Source organism: Sminthopsis crassicaudata, chromosome 4 (assembly GCF_048593235.1).
Source record: "Sminthopsis crassicaudata isolate SCR6 chromosome 4, ASM4859323v1, whole genome shotgun sequence".
Classification (NCBI taxonomy): Eukaryota; Metazoa; Chordata; class Mammalia; order Dasyuromorphia; family Dasyuridae; genus Sminthopsis; species Sminthopsis crassicaudata.
Window position 1 is genome coordinate 14,932,072 of NC_133620.1, and position 23,371 is coordinate 14,955,442.

Here is a 23,371-nt window from a genome sequence, read left to right on the forward strand (position 1 = left end):
ATATTCAAGCAATTTTTTTTCTCTGAGCAATCAATGACGCTACAAAAACTATTCTCCATTAAAAATATTTTTTAAAACCTCTCAAAAGAATTGAGATGCAGAGACAGAAATAAGAGACAGAGATAGAAAGAAAGACAGAGAGAGAGAAAAAAAAAGACAGAGATTTAGGTCAACATAAACTCAATTCCTTTTGGAAAATCCCACAAACCTGTGCTAGGACAGACTACCGAAAGCCTAAATCACAGAACCAGAACAAGCATTCCAGGCTGCTTCCATCCCATCCTCCTTTTTCTGGGGCAGAAGTTTACTGCCCCATTCCAGAGAGAAGCACGGTAGCCTTAAAGATCTCTGGGGAATCCTAACTTGGCCACAACTGAAAATCTGGCAGGTGATTAATTTAATTAATTTAAACAATTAATCAACTGACTTAGAGGATATTTTATTTTGGCCCAACTCTTCTCATCTTATTAATGAGGAAACTGAGATCCAGAGGGGAAAGTTACTTATTCAAGGTCATCTGGCTAGCGCACTTACTGCTCATTTCAAAATGGGGAGAAAATCTGAAAGAATATTTGGAGAAGAAGCAGCAGCACTTAAAATGTTGGTTACAGAAATGCCATTATGACAAATGTTAGTTTCCAAACAGAGAATCCCACATCTGTGAGAGGAACAGTACCAAGTCATAAAATTAAAAAGCACAGTGGAACCCACAATGAATTTTGAGTCAAAGGGCCTGGCTATTGTCTGCATGGCCATGGGTAATTTCCCTCCTTTTAGTCTCAGCTTTAATAATAATAATAATAATAATAACTGCTATTTATATAAAACTTCAAAGCTCTTGACAAATATTAGCTCAATTTATCCTTGTAACTGCTGTTATTATTCACATGGGAAATTGAGGATTTCCTCAAGGTCACACTCAGGTCTACCCCAGATTCCAGATCCTGTACCGACTAACTGCCTATAAAATAAGGGGATTGGCCCAGCCAGCCTAGGAGGATCTTACAAGATCTCCATCTTATAGAGGATCTCCGTTATGTCCTCCCTCCAGTGCTGTTGCAGAGGATTCAGCAGAAGGTGGAGCACCTTGGAACTCTTCCCAGGCTCGCTGCGGCCATGATACAAGGGAACCTGAGGGTTCCTCTAATTTTCACTCTACTGGGAAGCGACCATCACAGCTTTATTGTTGCTAAATCATGTCCACCCGTGGCAGGACCCCACATAATCCCCATTGGGTATAAAATCAGTCTTTTCCAAGCCAAAGTGACCGCTTCCCTTGCTGTTGACTCACAAAGGTTTCTGGGTGAAATCTCTGGCTTTCTGAGAAAGTCAGGGTCTCAGTAGCTTAAAAATAAATGTAGGTGGGGACCACACAAAGGAACACATTTATACATTTTTGCATATTCTTCATCTTTTTCCTGAGTCTAGGAAGCAAAAGTCAAGAACAATACACTCTTGAATCAGGCACTTAAAGCATCAATATTCTCTTTCTCCAAAGGGCCCTCCCGGGGCCCATGAGATGGCACCCTTTTCTCCCCATCTCTCCTGGCTTTGTTTTACTGAAGGGAAAAAGGCCAAGTTCAAATCCGATTTTTCTAAATCCAGATGGCCATTCTCTGGACAGGAAACTAAGGCAGAAAAATTTAACTCCTGAAGGCTTTCTCATTACACCGAGAAGCTAAGCTAAGTCCAGGGACTCACAACTACCCCAAAGTTTGCCGGAGGAAGACCTCATATTCCTAATAAAGCCACTCCCAGCCACACAATCGGGCCCAGCAAGGACCTACTATCTTTCCCGGACAGGAACTCGCAACAATAGTGATGCTGTTAATGGCATCCAGCTACAAAGAAACCATTCTCAGAAGTTACTTGAAACTACTTTTCCTAAAGTAGAAAATCTATCCCTAAAAAGAAAGAAATATATAAGAGAAAAGCAAGTGAATCAACTCCTCCCACCTCTTGAAACAGGTACAACTGAGTCTATTTTTTATCAGATGTTCTAAATGGGAAAATACAACCTCCCTGTTAAACGTCACCAATTACCAAATAACAGCCTCTCCGATGTAACGATTATGAACAGTCCCCAAAATAAGAACAACCTTTATATAACTAAGTATTTGTCTTCTGGCTCTTCATAGCTGAACTCCATCAATGGCAGAGACAAGCTGAAAAAACGGGAGTCACAATATTTGAATTCACATTCCTGGTCCGTCCACTTCTACCTGTCCAAATCTGGATAAAACATATGTGACTCTCTTGCCTCTCTTCTTTGTAAAAAGAATTTGAATTTGATATGTTAAAATTCTCTTTCAATGCTAATGCTGATAATAATAATCAATAATAAACAATAGCTAGGACTTACATATAATCTGCACACCTTAAAGTATGTTACCTTTTTTAATGAAAAAAAAAAAAAAGATGAGAACCATATAAAAGTGATAATGATGATAACAAGTGAATTTAAGAACATTTTTAAAAGACATCAAACCAAATATATATAGAACATCCTACCGACATGAAATGAGAAGCTCTTGAAATACAGAAAGCCGATAGGAGAAATTAAAGCACATGGGAAAGGATGAGGTCCACGCCATCTTGTCTGCTATAGTCATCCTGGAAATTCTTTCAATGATCCTAGAGCAGCTAAGTGACCATCCTAGTCTTTTAAATCTATTTTTAAGTTTTCAATTAATCCACAAAACTGTCCCCAAACATTTAACACAAAGAAGAGGTGCAAGATTAGTGATTGTCCCAGGACCATATCTTTCTGCTTCTCTGAATCCACCTAAAAATAAGATTAGAAGCAAGAAGACAATAATAATCCTAATAACATAATAGTAGTCCAAGAATCATCCTTGGACTCAGAGACATATGGATTCAAATCCTGCCCTTTGACACATCCAGGCTATGTGAATCATTTCACTTCTCAGAGATGCCAAGCCACCATTTTAAGACTAGAAACTGTAAACCAATCACTGATACTCATTGGTAGACAAAACATCTTCCTTAGAAAGCTCCCCATATGAATGAAATCAGAGGCCCCAAATTATTAACAAATAATAATAACACAAGAATTTTTAATTTTATGAAACACCTTTCCCTTATTATTTATATAATTATTTATCAGTATTAATATTTTTTATTATTATTGTCCGGGGACCATTTGAGTATTCCCATTCTATTTCTCTCATGCGTGTAGGGGAGTGAATGCATAGAAGGCTATCCTTGATGGTCAGAAAGATGTACATCCCATACCCTCACAAATTGGAGGTGAGACCCTGGTCAGATCATTAAACCTCTTGGAGATTTTTAAAGTTTTTTTTTTTTTTAATTAAACCTCAGGTACTCACTAAGACTTCCAATGTCACAAAAGCCACTAATAGACATCAGCGAAGGACATTTCCACGCTAGAAATCTCAGAAGCAGACCATAATAACCAGAGCTTACCTAACAGTTTAGATAGATAGATAGATAGATAGATAGATAGATAGATAGATAGATAGATATTTTGAGTACATCATCATATACTCCAAATTTGACATCTTATAACTGATCAAAATAATTATTAATATTCATAAGGTGGCTCTAAGGTTTGCAAATACATTCTCTCATAATAATAACTCACCTGTTAAATCATACACTGTGCTGTACATACATCATCTCATCTGACCTTAATAGTAATATTAGGAAGGAGGATTTTCCTCATTTTACTGATCAGGAAACTGAGGGCCAGAAGGATTGCAGATGTGAGAGAAGTGAAACTTGGACTGACATTTGCCCTGACTCTAGGCCAGCTATCTAGCTATGGGACCGTCCCCTTCTACCTCTCCAAATCTGGATAAAACATCACCTCTCCTGCCTCACTTCTTTGTAAAAAGAGTTTGAACTTCTTGATATATTAAAATTCCATAAACAGCACAAAGACACATGGGGTTACAGATTCTATGGCTATTTCACTCTTATTTATATTTTTAATAGTAATTAATGCTAAAAAAAAATTAATCTCAAAATGCAGAGCTCAGGGCTCGAATCTCTATTATCCCAAAACAGAAAAGGGTCCAAGAGAAAAAAGGCCCAAGCTATCCAGCGAGAGCATCTGCAATGGTACCGATCAGAAGCCTATTTGCTCAAGGCAAGAAGAGCAAAATGAGTCGAATCCCAAGAATTCAGAGAAATCGCAACATCTCCCTTTCAGTCAGCTCTCATCCACCCTCAATGGCACTAAACATTCAAACTTGCCATGAGGTTGTGCTCTACAATCCATCTGCCTGCGGCCTCCCTGCCTTTGACCTTAATCTAATGGCTCTCTTGCAGCCAAGGCACTGCAGAAAGCCATGGGAATTTGGGTCCCCCCCTAGAGCTGCAGTCAGATCCCCTGGAAGGCAATGGGAGCTTTGGGGCTGCCCGTGATGGGCCCCCGTGTGTCCAGTGCTCCATTCCTTCTTGCAGTCCACGAGCCCAGGGAAGGGATCTCCTTCAGACTTGGGGCCATAAAAATGATGAGGGAGGGGGGATAGGGGCAGTTGATGAGGGAGAATTACCTCGCCCAAATTTCACACCCTGAAAAGCAGGTCCATAATTTTAACCAATAAATTCGATTTAACAATATAACACCACGGTTCCTAGGCCATCCAATGCCAACTATTTTCCCCTGTCCAAAATCCAACCAATCAGACACGAGTTTGTGACTCACCATAGATACATCTCACCCAATTGTATGAACGTGTTGCGCGGCCCAATCAGGTTCTGACACAATTACAAAAAAGGGAGAAAAAAAAGGGCACCCAAACCATGGCAACAGAAACAACCGCCTGGCAATGGCAGCTGCTCCGCAGACAGACATACAGCTTTTAAAGAGTCTTCATTTAAAAAAAAATACTCTTTATCAGCATTTTCACTCCCCCCCTCCCCCCGCCTCTTCCCATAGGCCACTGACCACAAGGGAAGAGCCCCCTTTTCAAAAGCCAAACTGGGTCTTGCCCATCATGGCTCATCTGACCATCTCTGTCCACTCAGCAGTCCCAAGGAGCCACTCTGTGGCTCCCTAAAAATGCACGCATGTGATGGGGGGAAGCTGCTGGCGGCGGCTAAGAAGCAGTGTTTTCTAGCAGGTCTGGAGCTGGAAGAGCCAGATTTTTGTGGGCCTGAAGGACTGGAAGTGACTTATCTAAGGTGACACAGGAACAATCTCCACTGCCACCGGCTTCCCCGTAACATCCTCCCGACACCGTCCTCCTGAGCTTTATTAATTCCAGGACAACAACAGTAACTGGCTTCCAAAAGTCTTACTGACAGGACTCTCCTTTGGGCCCACAAGGGACCTGCAGGGGAGTCATTCCTGTTCCAGAGGAGCTCATCGAGGCTCTCAGAGACCTTTCTGATTCCTGATCAGCCCCTCCATTCTCTCCTCCACCTGGCCCCTTAATGGACCAAAGCTGCTTATTATCCACGGACACAAAGGCAGTATAGGATAACGAAAAAAAATCCAGGGTTTGAACATCGCTCAGCCATTTATTTCTTCCTGATCTTCTCAGATTCCTCTGTTATCAATGCCAGGACTGAACTAGACAATCTTCCAACTCTGGCTCTTATGACCTCAGTTTGTCCTTTCCTGAAAATGGGCAAACACAAATCAACAAGCATAGATTAAGAGCCCTCTGGGCTAAGGCCCTAGACTAAGTAGTGGGGATGCAACTGGCTCACCAAAATAAAGCACATGGCAGAGGGAGACTCAAGGGGTGGAGCAGAATAAAGAAATGATCCCAGCAGACCGCCCAAACATTAGTGGACATGGCCTAAAGGCTCCTTTCAGCTCTGCCAGGATAACTGTCGCTCACACAAGAGAACAACACAGACAAACTAAGCGTTTCCCATCTCACGATCCAGAGTAGCAGGCAGGGCTTTTCCCTTTTGCACTGAAATCATTCAGAGCTAAGCTTGGGGAAGTCTGTGGTAGCAAAAACATCCCAAGCTGCTCACATCAAGTCATTTAAATGCATTAAAATTAAATCTGTCCCTGCTTCCCTTTTCCCTTTTCTCCATATGAAACTCAGTTGAAAGTCATCAACATTCTCTTTGTACAATTACATCTTCTCTCAAAATCTGGGTATTTTCAAACTGGTTTTAGAATCAATTCACTTGAGATCATGCTCCATGGGATGGAGTCTATGAATCTCTAGGATACGCTAATGTCTGCTGTAAATACATAAAACACCTAAAAATTGGTAGGGAGCACTGGGGGCAGCTGTGGCTAGAGAGCTTCCCGAGTTCAAGTCCAGCCTCAGACACTCACTTGCTATGCGACCTTGAGAAAGAACCAGTTTGCCTCAATTTAATCATCTGTAAAATGAACCGGAGAAGGGAATGGCAGACTACTCCAGTGTCTTTTCCAAGAAAACCCCAAAGAGAAATCAACCTAAGAGCCGCCACAAGAAAAGGAGTGCTGGACTCAGCAGTGGAAAGAGATGGGTTCCAAACATTGGGCTCAAGGTTTATTCCCAAGCAAGTCCCAGCAGCACTCGAGAACTAGCTGCTTCCTCTTTGCCATCCTGGCCACCTCACCAACAAATGTGAACATGCTTAGGCGATATGAGCCTTCTCAAAAACAAGATGGCCTTGTGCCTTGGGACCCATCTGGGATTGACGCTTACATCTCGTTAGCTGTGGGATCCCAAGCAAGTAAGGCAGCCTCTGTGGGCCTCAACTGCCTCCATTCCCAATTGGGAACAATGATAGGCGCCTCATCCCCAAAGTTTCACCGAGTCTATGGCTTTCAGGATGGAATACCCAAGACCGCTCTGCCGACCAGACTCGTCCGCCAAAGGGGCTTCTGCAACACGCTGAGTGTCCACGATCTGAAGTCAAGGACACGGTCCGCTCCAGATGCTAGCCCAAGACTGACTGCCTTGTGACCAACGTCATCCTTCCCAGCTGTGGTGAAACCCCATCTTGTGACGGATAAAACTTGAATTCAATACAAAAGGATCTTTGGGGAGGGAGAAGAAGGGGAGAGAGTTAGGCAAAAAGATGAAGGACCTTCTGCTTTAATGAATAACTAAGAGGATTTAAAAGGGGGAAGGAAGTTTGCAATCTAAGCAAGCTCTGCTTGGATTTCCCCAAGGAATTCAGACTTTTCCATTTGTCCTGAAGCTAAACTTTCTTTTATATTCTGTCTTCCCCAAATAGTGTGAACCCCTCAAAAGCAAGGTACTATTAATACCCAGAGTACTTAGTAATCCTTTGTCATTCATTCACTTACTCATTCTCCATCCTATTCTGGATATCATAACCACCCATCCCTAATTTCCTTCTATTGAAAGTAGATGCAACATGAAGGGAGGTGTGGAGGGTCATCAAGCAGAAAGAAATTAAAATTTTCCAAAATATTGAAAGCAGGAGGGTAAACAGCAAGATTGTGGCACTGGAGGAGGGTCTCTGGACAAGTGACTTTCCTACTATCAGCCGGCAAAATGGAGTCCCATTGGCTGGGGATCACTTCCAGGATTGGGTCTATAATCCAATGATTAAAAATAGCAGGGGTAGCCCTATGGCCCAGTGGAGAGAGCACTGGTCTTGAAATCAGGAGGACCAGAGTTCAAATCCCACCAAGCACTGTGATCCTGGATAAATCATTTAACCTCAATTTCCTCACCAAAAAAAAAAAAAAAAAAAAAAAAAAAAAAAAAAAAAAAAAAAAAGAACAAAAGAAAATAAACTGAAATTCATGTTTCTCCTCAATTAATGGTCTGAATTAGCCAGCACCATATCAAACACCAACATAAATCAAGTGTTATTATACATATCTTCATCACAGTTTCCACTAAAGATGTGAATTTGGTATATATATATATATATATATATATATATATATATATATATATATATATATATATATATATCAGAACAAATGTTGCTTTTCTGAATCTAGCTAGAACCAGGAACTCTTTCTGCAAAGTCCACTTTCTTGACAACCAGGAACCTTTCCATAATTCCCCCTCCCCCTTTCATTAAGGCTTGGTCAGTCGATAAATCAATCATTCAACCAGTGGTGTAAATCATGAAACACCTACCACACGCCAGGCACTATTCTAGGCACGGAAAGACACGGATGAAAAAAAGACAGTCTCTACCCTGTGATCTAAGTGCTACAGTAACAACAGCAGCAACTCCAGGAGGCAAAATAGACTCCTTTACCACATAGGACAACCACACCAAACCATGGGAAGGGCTTTTCTAGGAACTAACTGGATGGGAGAAGAGAAAGAAGGGGAATATGAATGGGGATCGGCCTGGGAAGTCAGGAAGCTGCTGGGATCCAAAGCCTTAAGAAGAAAGAAGCGTCTCTGGTCGAGGAGCCAGCATCGGGGTTCTAGCTGAATTCTTGGAGGCTCGGATTGTGGAATGATGGGGGGGGGCTGTCGCTCTCTTAATGGGAGGCAAAGATGTCTCTGATTTGGAGGTAAAGGAGAATTTAGGAATCACCTGAGCCAACCCTACATTTTGCTGATGGCATTGCAGGTTTTCCTGAGCAGCAGTTGGAGGTTAGTTAGTGTGGTAGAGGGGCTGGGTGTTGTTCTGAATTGGGTCAGAGATTTGAAAGGTGGTGTAGGGGGTGTGTGTGTGAGTGTGTGTGTGAGAGAGAGAGTATCCCCACAACAATCTTAAGGGGTGGATATTATTATTCTTCTTAATTAACAGAGAAGTAAACTGAGGATCAGCGAACAATAAATTACTTGCTTGTAGTCATACAGCCAGTAAGCAGTGAGGATATGAATCAAATCCAGAACTCTCCTGTCTCCAAGTCTTTCAAATATCGAAGTCATCCCTTTGATGAAGGAGCAAAAAACTTTTCAGAGAATCTCCAAGAGGACACTCAAGTTTGAAATTCTAAGAATCTCTCCACATGTACACGTGCATGCTACATATACACAAACACACTCACATTCTCTTTCACTCTCATTTTCTCTCCCACATCCACCTCCCTCTCATCTCTTTTCTCTCTCCTTCTCTTCTCTTTGTCTCTCTCTCTCCTCTCTCCCTCTTTCCCTCTCTCTCCCCCTTCTTCTCTTCCTCTTTCTGTCTCTTCTTTGTCTTTCTCCTGCTATCCTCTCTTTCTCCCTCTCTTTGTCTCTCTGTCTCTTTCTCCTTCTCTCCTTTTTCTCCCTCTCTCTCTCTTTCTCCTTCTCTCTCTCCCCTTCTCTTCCCCTTCCTCTCCTCCTCTCCCTCCTTCCCTCTCTCTGTCTCTTTCTCCTTCTTTCTCCTTTTCTCTCTCTTTCTTTGTCTCCCCTTCTCTCTCTCTTCTCTTTCTCCTTCTCTCTCTCCCCCTTCCTCTCTCCTTCTCTTCCTTCCTCCGTCTCCTTTTCTTTGTCTTTCTCCTCTTCCTCCCTCCCTCTCTGTCTTTCCTTCTCTCTGTCTCTCTCTCTGTTTCTTTCTTTGTCTCTCCCTCTCTCTCATACACACACACACACACACACACACACACACACACACACACACACACACACACTCCTATACCATACTAATAATGTCTGACCCAACTCAGAATAAAGCCCAATCCCTCTGCCCCAACTCTGACTAGCAGACAAGCACTCCTCAGGAAAAGCAGCAATAAAGCAAGTGCCGGGCGACTCCTGAAGCTGAATCTTCCCATTGTACTGTTTCATCTCCCCATCCGATTCTCAAAATTGTTTTCAATAATCCGTATTGACATTTGTGAACAATTAGGCCGGCTACCGCTTCTGTGCGCGACTTAAAAGGCGGCCACGCTGCTCTGGGCCCTGTGGAAGCGGCTTGAGGGCTACACCAAGGGAAACACCCAGCCCTACTGTGTACAGCAGCGACCACAACAAAGCCTGTGGTTTCTCCCACACTCGCCTTAAATAGATTTAAATTAATGCTGTTCATCATTGGGTGGAAAAGAAGGGAAATATAAAAAGGCAGTAACTGGGAAGGCAGAGCCAGCCAACAGAACTCGGAAATTCTCTTCCCAACACGCAGACCTCAGGGCTCTAAATGGGCTGACCTCCATTCAAGAGTTCCAGCCGCCGAGGTAAAGTGGGCCTTTTTGTCCTTGTCTGGGACACATACACGTCTCTCTCCTAGAATGAATGCCATTTCCCCAAGATTGAAAAATATACATGCAGGTATCAACATATACACATGGTGAAATCTACATGTGTTTACATATACATACCTGATTAAAATATATGTATCTACACATACATGATGAAGAATATACATACATGTATCTATATATACATATATGGTGGGAAATATGCACATGTAACTATGTATGCATATGTGGTGGCAAATATATATACATGTAATTACACATATATACATGATGGAAAACATGTACACGCATCTATATATACATGGTATAAATATACATGCATGTACTAACATATATACATTTATCTACACATACATACATAATGAAAGATATGTATCTACATATACATGCATGATGAAACATGTGTGTGTATCTGTACATGCATGGTGAACCATGTACATGTATCTGCACATGCCTGTATGATGAGCCATGTATCTGCACATACGTGTGAGATGAAAAATATACATGTATCTACATATACGTGCATGATTGAACTATATACATGTATCTACATATAAATGTGCTAGAAAACATATACATATAGCTACACATATATGCGTGAGGAAAATATGTGTCTATGTCTACACATATAAACATGATTAAAACAAGCACATGTATCTACATATACATACATGATAAAAATATATACATGTATCTACATGTATACATGATGAAAATAGATATGTAACTACACATTCATACATGATGAAAATACACATATATGCATCTGCATATAAATACATGATTAAAGATACATGCATCGACATGATGGAAATATATGCATGTGTCTACATGTACATATATGATGGAAACATACATACATGTGTATACACATATACAGACATGTACCAGTAGTGTCTGTGTGTCCCTGTGTGTACACAACCAAGTTGTGTGTAGAATGCTGTTTAGAACAGAACATGATGAGCAAAACACAAAACTTCAAAGTCATAGGCCAGGAAATAATATACACCCCCAGGGATTTATATACAGGGCATATAAATCTTCTCTGAACAGAAATAATAATAATGATAACAATGATGACAGGCAGTGTTTACATCATTCATTAAGGCTCACGGGGTGATGGATATGTGCCATATGATGTATGCGTTTATATATATGTAAATATGTAGAGATTTATATATCTACATCTATAGAAGCTTTTGTCTTCAAATCGCCCAGAATATCAAAAGCAGATTTTAGCCAGTTTTGGGGCTGTGAGTGCTAGTTATTGACAAAGGAAGGCAATTAAAGAGGGGCTTGGTGGGGCGGCCATCACATCAGGGTTTGGGTACAGTGGGGAAACCCGCTGTGGCCCATCCTGAGTCCAAATCCACTTGCTTCTGCACCAAGGACTTGGCCAGGCCACTTTCTCAAGCAGTCTGCCATTGGGATGGCTGAAGCCATGGGATTCTGGGGGAGGCTACGGATGGTGATTCTGGAAAAGATCCTCTGGAGATAGTCAAGCCTGAGAAGCGCCATGGAGGCAGCTAGTCCAACCTTCTTTTCTGACAGTGAAAGAAACTGAGGAAATCAAGCCAGCTCTCCTCCCGCTCAAGAATCTTAGAGAGAAATCTGGTCCAGGGAAGCAGTGAGCCACAGTGGTTAGAGACAGCCCTGGAGTCAGGTCTACCGGGGCCCGCCCTGCCATGTGATCCAGGCAGCCCAATTCCGACCAGACAACTATCCAAGGACTTGAGCGGTATCAGTGGAAGGACATTTTTGTGGCGGGGAATTCCACACTGTAGCTCCAATTCCCAGACCTCCAACAATCCCCAGAATCCTGACATGATTATAAACAAACAAATTATGGGAAAAGTCTCCTTGTCGACTCACACAGCCAACCCTGCAGGGTTTGAGTTGAAATCTGGCCTTAGAAACTTCCTAGCTATGAGATTCAGGGCAAATCACTGGACCTCTTTTAGCCTCAGCTTACTCCTCTGTAAAATGGGGATAATAGCAACCCTAACCTTCCAGGGTTGTTATGGAGACTAAATGGTATAACACATGGACAGCACTTTGTAAACCTTATACTATATACTTAGTATCATTATTCCTATAGAAAAAAAAATAGGTTTAGAACAGGCCCCTGCAGGTTTTATTATAAAAGATGTCCACTCTCCCAATGGGCCCTGACTTTGAAGATTGTATTATGACCACTGCACGCATTCTACATGTAACCTGGATGTGTGCACGCAAACACACACACACACAAACACACATTCTCACTCTCACACATTCACGCACACATACACAATCACACACATACACACACATACACACACTCACTCACACACACTCTCTCACACACATATTCACTCACTCCTGATCTTACACCTGCTCTTTAGCAGTGGGAAGTAGATTCTCAATCTGTCAGCATGGCCATCTGGCTTAACTGCACATCACGGCTTCCTATAACACTATATGAAGGAATGACAACCAAGTAGCCCAAAAGCAGTGTCTGTGTGGAGGACTCAGACCTGGGCCTTCAGGGCCAAGCGTGGGGCAGGACGGTGTCAGGGAGAAAGCAGGAGGGAAGGTAGACCCTTTAAGGAGGCAACAGGGTTCTGACAATAGGGGAGGCTTTCTCAGTGACCCAGAGGGTCTTCCCAAGCCCTTTTCTGAACTCGCTGCCCAGTGCAGTGATCCTCCACGGGGAGGGAGTGCTCCCTCTGCATCCCAAGGCAAGCCTGGTGAAACACCTACTATGTGCCAGGCACTGTGCTAAGCGTAGGGAATACAAATATGGAGAGAAATAAAGAATCAGCAATAGAAAGGGGTTCTCACTGAGAGCCACAGGGGGGATCTGTGTCTGACTCCCACCTCCCTGGCCAAGCCAGCTTGCCCCTAACTTTGGTTTCTCAGCTGGACAATGCGCACAATAACAGCACTGACTCTGGTGAAAAGGCAAAATGGAATAAAGTAAATAAAGATCCGAGTAAATCAACCCATCGGGGTTTTGCTGCTGGTTACAACTAATGTTACAGTTACTTTTAAATAGGGGCTTTTCCTCAACTGCCAGTTGAGTGGAATCTTTCCAGCTGAAGGTTTAGGCCTGAGCGAAAGTGAAGGCAGCACAGTGAGGAAGAAAGTAAAGAGAAAGAAGAAAGAGAAGGAGGAGAAAGAGGGAAGAGGAAGAAGAAAAGGATGAGGAGAAAAAAAGGAGAAAGAGGAGGAGGAGAAAGAGGGAAGAGAAATAACGAGAGAAGGAAGAGGAAGAAGAAAAGGAGAAAGAGGAGGAGAAGAAAGAGGGAAGAGGAAGAAGAAAAGGATGAGGAGAAAAAAGGAGAAAGAGGGAAGAGGAAGAAGAAAAGGATGAGGAGAAAAAAAGGAGAAAGAGGAGAAGAGGGGAAGAAGAAAGAGGAAGAGGAAGAAGAAAAGGAGAAAGAGGAGGAGAAAGAGGGAAGAGGAAGAAGAAAAGGATGAGGAGAAAAAAAGGAGAAAGAGGAGGAGGAGAAAGAGGGAAGAGAAAGAATGAGAGAAGGAAGAGGAAGAAGAAAAGGAGAAAGAGGAAGAGGAGAAAGAGGGAAGAGGAAGAAGAAAAGGATGAGGAGAAAAAAAGGAGAAAGAGGAGGAGGGAAGAGGGAAAAGGAAGAAGAAAAGGATGAGGAGAATAAAAGGAGAAAGAGGAGGAGGAAGAGAGTGGAGAGGACAAAAAGGAGGAGAAGGAAGAATTGATAATTAGAATAATAATAATAGATGTTTGGACAGAATTTTAAGACTTTTGAGGCATTTTATGTACATAGTAGTTATCCTCTGAGTAACAATATTCCCCTCCTTTTAAACAACAACTCTAAGATTTACAAGGAGATCTGGCTTCTTAAATTGTTTTAAAAATTATCCAAGTTATCAATGAAACAGAGTACAATTCTATTTGTTCCATTTATCCAACAATTAAAAAAACCCTCCAATTCAAAACTACTCCCACGCAGACACACATCTACGCACATCTGTACACAGCTGTCTGGGCAGGTTTAATTCCCTCCCCAACCCACTAATGACGATTGTCAGAAATCCCAGGGGGCCACAGCAATTCAGCAGCCCACAGCCAGCCGGCTACCCCCATGCTCTAGACAAGTCCTTAAAAAGTCTGACCTCTCACCCAACGGAGTTCCCTCAATTCAGAATCTTTTCTACCATCTGATTATATTAGCAGAAGTTCTACTGGGGCAGTTAGGGGAAGAAAAAAAAAAAAACTTCAAGAAAGTTCTCGGTTGAGTGCCTACTAATGAACAAAGGTTAACTTTATCTGAGAGGTCACATGCCTGGTGGCTAAGGTGATGACCTTAACAACTGAAATTGTGACCTTGCCACGTGCCGGGGATATTGTAGACTCTGATACAGATCATGTGCTAAAGGACTGGTCTGGCCATAAATTAGCTCTGACTCCCATAATGAGGACGGTGGACCATGCTACCCTCCCGTCTCCAAGTCCCCAAATAGTCCACGAGACAACTCCAAAGAAGCCCAAATCGAGGGTCTAAAAAAAAATAACAAAACTTCCATTTTATGAGTTGGAACGGCAAGCCTCCTAGCTAGTGCTCGTATTTCACTACATTTTGGTTTTCTTTAAGAAAAAAATAAATATATCAAATTCATATAACTCTTAATGTTTCTCGTCGTCAAGAAAAAAAAATTGGCACCGAGATCCTGTATTGTACTTTGCAGCATCCAAATGCGTCTGAGAAAGAATAAAACATTGTTCCTTTAATAAGATAATTGAATCTGCATTAGTAGAAGCATTCTTCAAGTATTTACACGTGTGTTCTCTCAAAGATTACAATTTCCGACCAAAGAAAAGGCCTGAAAGCTAAGCAACAATTACCGCATCCATTTTAGAAGGCACGGAGTATGTCGCTGTTGAAGTCATCGAGAAAAAGGCATTTTTGGAACCAGATACTCCATTTTTTTAAAAAAAAAAGGAGAGAGAGAGATAAAAAAAAAAAGTGCTTTGGATAAAAAGGCCACAATTGTCTTGGCATATAGCTCAAGGCACGTTTCAGAGTCTGTGCCTCCTGCCAATACTGGCAAGTTCTCAAAACTTTTAAGGAGGTAAAAACATTGTTTAGTGTTTACAAATCTTCAGTATTCTAGCAGATGCTTGTCAAATCAGTTATATGTAAGTTGACCAACCTACCTAATATTTGAATTGGCAACTTCCCTTCCATAAATAACAGGTCTCGGACTCTCTCAGATCCAGCCTAAAACGTTTTCAGACAAAGGGCCCTTAATATTTTCTTTTGCAATGCTCCTGTCGCGCACACAGCAGAAGCTGCCATGACTGCGGGCCTGTATGAACCAATGGCCGCCAAGTTGGCCACTGTTCAGGCATTGCTGAGGATTCTGGGATACAGCAAGAAAACCGAATCGAAAGGTAGTGCCATCGGTGAGGTTTCCAATCAATCTTCCGGAGGCCTTCAGGGGTCGCCTCCTCCATGACTTCTACGGGTCATTTTATAAGCGTTCCCTTCCCTTGCCCCCAAACTGCACACATCCTCCTGCCCTGTCCCTACCTGGGGAGATCTCCGGGAAAATGTTAGCAGAGCCTCCGGGAGCAATGATATTATGGAAAAGAACCGTAAGCGGCACGTCAAGCTCCGAGAAGCCTTTCACTCCGTGAGAATATTTGATTTGTTCAATGTTGGAGATCCGTACCAAATTTAACCAAATCTAACCCACTGCTCTCCTCTCTCTGGAAGAATATCTGTTCACCTGTTGGCAAACTCCAAGTTGGTCAAACCAAAGAATTTATTAGGTTTTTGTTTGTTTGTTTGTTTGTTTGTTTTTTAATCTTGAGAAGGTAACCACAAGACAGCATGGATCATGGTCACTGGACATCTTTGTGTAAACACTTATTTTTTTCTCCCCCCAGTGGGAGGATGGGTGAAATGAGGGAAACTTGCTTTTCCCTCTCATTATCTCCATAGTGACATGTACACCCAAAGATTTAAAATCATATGCTGGCAATATTGGGACTTACGGTTAAAAACATGTGGGTTTTGCTAAAGAGACCCCGCGAGATACTTACTTTTTAATTTATGCTACCTCACACTGGCAAAGCACACACACAATTTCCATTTCACCAAGAAATCTCTGATGACGTGACTATCCTAACAATTTAGTGATGACACTTTTAGAAATATTTTTCTCCCTTACATCAATGCTTCCTGGGTCCAAAAAGTCACATGATCAGCATGCCCGTTCCCCCCAGAATCCATTGCTGAAAAGACCTGAAGGCCCCAATAGTGACATTCCCAAAGTAAACATCGACGGTCTACTGTGACCTGCTCACTCCTCAAAGCAAAATTTCTGTAGGTCACCAACAGTCCCCATAAAATTGTACAATGTGCCGTTTCTGGGGGGTTTCCCCTATATTCCTCAGATAAATAGATAAATAAATAAAATAGGCAAATAAATATATAGAAATAGAGAGATCGGTAGATCTGGGGAGTTTTCTCCTATATTCCTCAGGTAAATAGATAAATAAATGAAACAGGCAAATAAATAAATATAGATAGACAGACAGACAGAAAGATAGGTAGATCTGGGGAGTTTTCCTCTATTACCTCAGATAAATAGAAGTAAATAAATGAAATAGGCAAATAAATAAATAGACATAGATAGACAGACAGATAGGTAGATAGATCTGGAGAGTTTTCCCCCATATTCCTCAGATAAATAGAAGTAAATAAATGAAATAAGCAAATAAATAAATAATGACAGACAGATAGGTAGATCTGGGGAGTTTTCCCCTATATTCCTCAGATAAATAGATAAATAAATAAAATAGGCAAATAAATATATAGAGATAGACAGAGAGATTGGTAGATCTGGGGAGTTTTCTCCTATATTCCTCAGATAAATAGATAAGTAAATAAATGCAATAAGCAAATAAATAAATAAAGACAGACAGATAGGTAGATCTGGGGAGTTTTCCCCTATATTCCTCAGATAAATAAAAGTAAATAAATGAAATAGGAAAATAAATAGAGATAGACAGACAGACAGATAGATAAATCTGGGGAGTTTTCCCCTATATTCCTCAAATAAATAGATAAGTAAATAAATGAAATAGACAAATAAATAAATATAGATAGACAGATAGGCAGATCTGAGGAGTTTTCATCTATATTCCTCAAATAAATAGATAAGTAAATAAATGAAACAGGCAAATAAATAAATATAGACAGACAGACAGACAAGACAGATAGATAGGCAGATAGGTAGTTCTGAGGGGTTTTCCCTTATATTCCTTACATAAATAGATAAGTAAATAAATGATACAGTCAAAGAAATATAGACAGACAGACAGATAGTTCTGGGGGGTTTTCCCCTATAGTCCTCTGATAAATTGATAAGTAAATAAATGAAACAGGCAAATAAAGACATAGAGATAGACAGATAGATAGCTAGATAGATAGGCAGGTAGATTAAATAACTGACTGGTAAGATTCCACAACTTTCATTCTTCCATCTGGCTCAAATAACCACTATGACGGTAATCTAGCAAGACCGGTATGTACATATGAAAAGTCAACAAATTACACAAGACTTGAGCTTTCACATAACACAATGTACCTTTTGTCTAAAGCAAGGCTGAAGGAGAATATACAGATGCATTATTTCATGCAACTCTCAATACGTTCCCTTCAGGCCGCCTCTCAAGATCTCCAGCAGCTTCTCTAGCAAGGCATTCTCCCCCCGCCGCCCCTCCCCAAGAAGTCCCTAAAAGACAACACCGACTCAGGCCCTTTCTGAATCCATCCGAGTTGAGCCAATTCCCAACCTCAGAATGGTCCGTGCTACATAGACCGGTTACTTCTGACATGAGTTTCGCTGTCAATTAGTCATAAGAATATTTGTTGCCCAGCTCCTTTAAATAATAAGCTTTCCCATCCACACCGCTCCCCAATGTCTAGCCTTATTTTGTTTTTCCAGTGTAAAAGAACAGTAATTTGAGAGGTTATGACTCAACTTTTTTTTTTTTTTTAATTGGCAGAGTGGGCTTCAGAAAGTTCTAGTAGAGCACTACTAAGAATTTGTCCCCAGTCTCTGACTCGGGTGCGTTGTTTGCTACGTCACACACGTTTTTATCAGTTCTTCCCCACTGTCGCTCGCTTGGGTCAACATCATCGAGGGTGTTTTGGACCCGTCTCCGGGACTTATTAACAGAACCCATGAGCATGAGTGTTGACCCAAAGCTGGGGCTCCCACCTGAAGGAAGGCAGGCTCTAGGCCTAAGGCCTCTGAAGCCCTCCTGCCTGCCCTCACCGACCTCAGAAGTACATCTGCAAAGCTGGTCATCATCAGTATAACAGAATATGGATTAAAAAAAAAAAGAGAGAGAAGAAGAAAAAGTAGAACAATATTTGGCTGCCACCACACTTACCTGCTGCATGAACAAAATATGCCAAATATAAATCGAGTTCCTTAACAGAAACTCCTATGTGATGGGGCTGGACACACAGCCCTGGGTTTGAGCACTGTGGGGACTTTACAAGGCGCTCTCCGTCAGTACTTTCGAGTGGAATACCTTTAAATAAAATCACCATCACAAGGTCCAACCTCCAGACTTTATCTGCCTGGCGAAGGCAGTCAATTCTTCGCATCTTGCCTTTCTGGTCTGGGTTAGAAAGAACACAACATGGAGGCTTTTTCCCCGTAACCGTGAGAACAAAATCCTCGCGATATTCAGGTCGGATGTCTTTCCGTAATTTGGCCAGAAGTCTGGATGCCCATTTCTGTTTGACTTCAGGTTTCTCACTTAGCAACTCATCCTTCACTGCTCTCTCTTCTTCCTTTGACATGCGCTTCTCGTGTTTTTTAAAGTATTTTCGTTTTCGGGCTTGCAGGTTGAACCACGTGTACGCGAACGCTCGGACGTGGGGCAGAAGTGCTTCAATGAAGGGATGAAATTCATCCTGAGGAAAAAAATGTAAAAATATTTAAATGCGTATCTGTATCTATGAACATTAGGGAAACCAAAGAAAAAACATTTTTCCTTAAGAAAATATTCACAATTTGAATGAAACTGTAATTGGACATCGCCTGTATGGATATACCAAAAATCAAAAAAAGGAGACACAGAGAAATAAGACCAGTATCACAACCCCACCGGAAGGAAGAGAAAGGCTAACTTAAAAACTCAGTATTTATTCAGCATCAACGTTCAGCGGGTCGCCTGAGTCACTGAGGCCTAGTGTTCAAATTCACCCGGGATGGCCAGTGGAAAGCCAATTTACCCCAGGGAAGGCTGAAGCTTTTTAGCCCAACCTTAGTTGGGTTCCAAAGCAGGCCTATCTAACTTTGCTCTAGCTTTGACCCCACTACTTGTGGGGTAGCCAGGGCATGCCCGCCAATTTGGCAAACTCCGAACCTTTATCTGCCAATCAACGTTGGTACGTAGAAGTCCAAGGCGAGAAGTAGTAAAAATTTTCTCCGAGATGGATTTAGCAATGGTAATAGGTGGTACTAGAAAGTTAATCTCTGAGAGACTTCAGAGACTTTCGAAACTTTGTGCTATTCATATTTATTATATCTTAATAATCCTTTTGGATGTCAAAGAGAGGTACAGATAACCCTTCCCAAAATAGCAAAAAACTAGAAAAAATTCTGGGCAGGTCCCCTTCAAGAGAAAAAAGCAAATTATTATTTTTCCTATCTCTCTTACCAAAAAAAAAAAAAAAAAAAAAAAAAAAAAAAAAAAAAAAAGAATTATGTCTAAATACTAATGTTGTGAGTGCATAAAACTTGGAGTAGATAATGAAAAGGGAGAGATGATGGTATTGAGTAAGACGTACATGTAAACAGAAAATCTGAAAGCCTCTTCATGACCAGAGAGATTACAAATATATGGATTTTTAAATTTTTATTTATGTAAGGAAGAATGATTAGCTTTTAATAAAAAAGATATTTCAGGTTATCTTGCTAGAAATTTTAAAAGTCAATGTTTTTCAAGTTTAGGGTATTTTGATAAATATACTATTAAAAATAAAAGCCTATAAATTTAAGTTCTTAAAAGTACCCAAAAGGTAAGCTGAATTTAATAGAGTATGGTGATTGGTATTATTATTTAATGCCAATTAATTCAGTGATAACACCTGATATCTTCCACGAAAATAAACCTGTAAGAAATATGGAAGCAGAAGCTATATAAGGCTTTACAAGACCACAGAATGCTTCCTAAATATATGGTTATTCTCAAATGACTCTCTCCATTCCAAAAAAAATTTTTTTTAAATAACTTGTATATTTTCACACAAGTAAGCATTAAAAGACACATAGAGTTGCTGAATTATACCAATAGGGAGAAGGGGCAGACTAATGTTCTAAAATAGGCTTTTATTTTAAAATATAGTTTCTAATGGCCTTCTGAAGAGAACATCTCAAAGTTCCAAATAATTAGACATCGCCCCCCCCCCACACACACACAGTCATCGATATTGAAATATTACTTTAGCTTCATAATCTAATCAACATGTGCCCTTTACAGGCCAACAGGTTAAAATTCATATATACATACATTTGTTGTTGGGTACGGTTAGGGTTAAATAAAATACCAGACACAGTGAGGAAGGAAAATTAGAAAAGCACTACAACAAAATTGGTCTTAAGTATAAATGATTATTAATAGAATATTTATCCAATAAATCATTTTGGCCAGGGGGGCATTTATTTTTTTCCATTTCAGGGAAAGTTGGGCCTAGTATTTCCCGTTAAGTTTTGAGAAATGTTCTCTTTTCAGTAAGAATTTTTTTTTTCAGAGTAGAGGCAGGAACAATATATGTGTCTGCTTTGATGACAGAGAAATAGCTTGACAGAGCCCAATCTACACTAGGAGCAGCAGCCGGAGCCACTAAAAGCCATTAAAAAAAAAAACAAAAAAAAAAACCACCAAAATATTTCTGATGCCTGAGAGACCCCAGTTCATTGCTCTTTTTAAAAGCCCTTTTCCTTCCGATCTTTTCCTTCTTCTAAGTTAAAGTTATCAAGCAAGGTTCATATCAGGCTCATATAAAAGTTCCACTTCCAATAGTAGAGTATTAAAGTTCCCTAAATTCTGGGCACATATTTGGAAAAAAAAAACTGAATCATCTGCCTAATACAGTGCTTCCCACTGGCGGACTTTCTCATAGCCAGGACATGTTGGGACCAAAGCTCGGCGCTATTCTGGAAGCAAAGAACTCAGAGTCTGCCTTCAACTCCCAGAGTGAGCTCACACACTTACACACACACACACACACACACACACACACACACACACACACACACACATAACCTCCACTTTAAAGACTTCAATCCCATTTCATTTTATAGAGCAAAGAATAACTTAGCTCCAAGCAATTCATAGATTATGGTAAAGCTCAGTAAAAAGCATGATTAATCATAAAAACATTTTACAATATTCTGAAGTGACTTTTAAATGGGAAATGACAATATGATCTAAGTGTCTGGCGCTCCCCAGTCACTTTCCAATCGTCCCTACCTGCACACACAACTCACTGCCATCTCAGTGTGCAGGAAAAAGAATACCATAGACATGTGTTTACTAATTATTAAAATTGAATTCGCTCCTTAGTTCTATGTCAAAAGTATTCAGATTTTATTTTCCCTCAGAGGCCTCAAGAAAGTGGTCTTGTTGGCCTAGATTCATTTACAAAATCACCAAGTTAAAAAAAAAAAGTTAAATTTAAAAATATTTTAAATCTATCTTGGGTCATGTAGCTTTAAAAAATATACCCAAAATACCAAGATTAAAATGCTCTCTTTAGAGAAATCTACATCTAGTTCAATCTTGAAAGGCTGAACAGTATCACTGGCTTCGGTATACATGGTTATTGTTACTAATTTTAAAATGGCAATGTGTGTTTTATAAATCATGTTTATATCATCGCAAATACAATCCTAAGCTCAGCAATATTCCAATATCGTCCAGCGAAAACAAAGACCATTTTATATGTGCACACACATACTCAGGAAGCAAAGCTAAGTGCTATTGATAAAAATAAAAAAAATAACCTTCAGTTTCCAGACCTATCACAGTCGGAATCAGTCTCTACAGCATTGATCTGATGGAAACTAAGAACCATTATCGGTTGATATTTCTGGAATCGAATATTGGGCCAAGGCTCACCTAGAAATCGCTGACGAACTAGCACTGTGTGGCACTGGCGGTGTTTGGGCATACCCTGGCTGTGTGTATTCTTCAGGAAGCCTTTGATGGCCTGGTCAGAGTGTCCAAAAACACTGTACAAGGTACATGGACCCTGTCCTTTCAGTTCCAGTCCATCCACGATTTTTTCTGAACCAGTTTTTTTTTTCTTTTTCTTTTTCTTTTTTTTTTAAATCAGTAGTAGGAAGGTTTTCTTTCTAAAATGGTCCCTAAACTTTTCCAAACATGCCGAGCCTTACATAAAATTATTATCTAATTTTTGAAAAGTGTAGGAAGTCAACTAAAACAGTTTATGGCGAGTGTTTCAGCCTACATTTCTCTTCATAAACAAACACAGGAGTGATTCTCTGCGGCTTTTCCAGAAAAGAGGCCTGCTGAATCTTTTTAACTCTTTCCCCCAAACGCCGTAAGAACCAAGTTTATATAATGAGATAACAGTTCATTAACCAAAAGAAAATCATCTTTAGATTTTCTGAAGATACGACAGGGCCTACAAGGGAGGAGAGAGGTGGCTCAATAATAAATATGAAGTAAGTTTTTCCCAACGCCATTCAAATGGAGCTGATGGACAGAAACTGGGGATCCTGGGTCCTGGGTAACTCAGTCTGTACCTGTGGCTCCATAGCTTGCCCATACTCAGCCTCAGAGGCTCCTTCAAAGTCTCCTCCACATCCTGAACTCCGGGGAAAGTTTCCTCAGAGTAACTAAAATCCCCCAAGTTTAGAGAAAAACTTTTACAAAGATCCAAAAGGCTCAATCCCCTTTATTACCTTACTAGCAAAAGGACAATATCAACCCGGAGATGCAAGAGAGCCTTCTGAGATTAAATAGCTCTTATTAGGATGATACTGGGAGATAGAGGAATGATAAAGTTGCAAATAAACAATGAATGCCCGGGACTCCATGGAAAAGGACAACACTCAGTTTCTGGTGCTCTGGGAGGTAGTTCTAGTTAAACCGTTATTCCTGCTAATTGAAGGCATGTAGTTTAATGTCTGAACTGTTGGGGGGGGGGGGGGGGTTAGAAGGGAGATGTGAATCATCGCTATTTGAATAAAACACCTGGAAGGAGAGTGAACATCCAGAAGAGA

The 23,371-nt window shown here is 40.8% G+C and overlaps 1 protein-coding gene across 4 annotated transcripts in view; it reads right to left on the reverse strand.

Annotated features, from left to right (window-relative positions):
* Positions 1-23,371, reverse strand: part of NFIA (nuclear factor I A) — a 672,686-nt gene that overhangs the window by 404,133 nt on the left and 245,182 nt on the right. For all 4 annotated transcript variants that reach the window (XM_074265783.1, XM_074265784.1, XM_074265782.1 and 1 more), the window contains exon 2: positions 18,498-19,029. In XM_074265783.1, the coding sequence (XP_074121884.1) occupies positions 18,498-19,029 (532 nt within the window). The remainder of the gene's footprint in view (positions 1-18,497; positions 19,030-23,371) is intronic.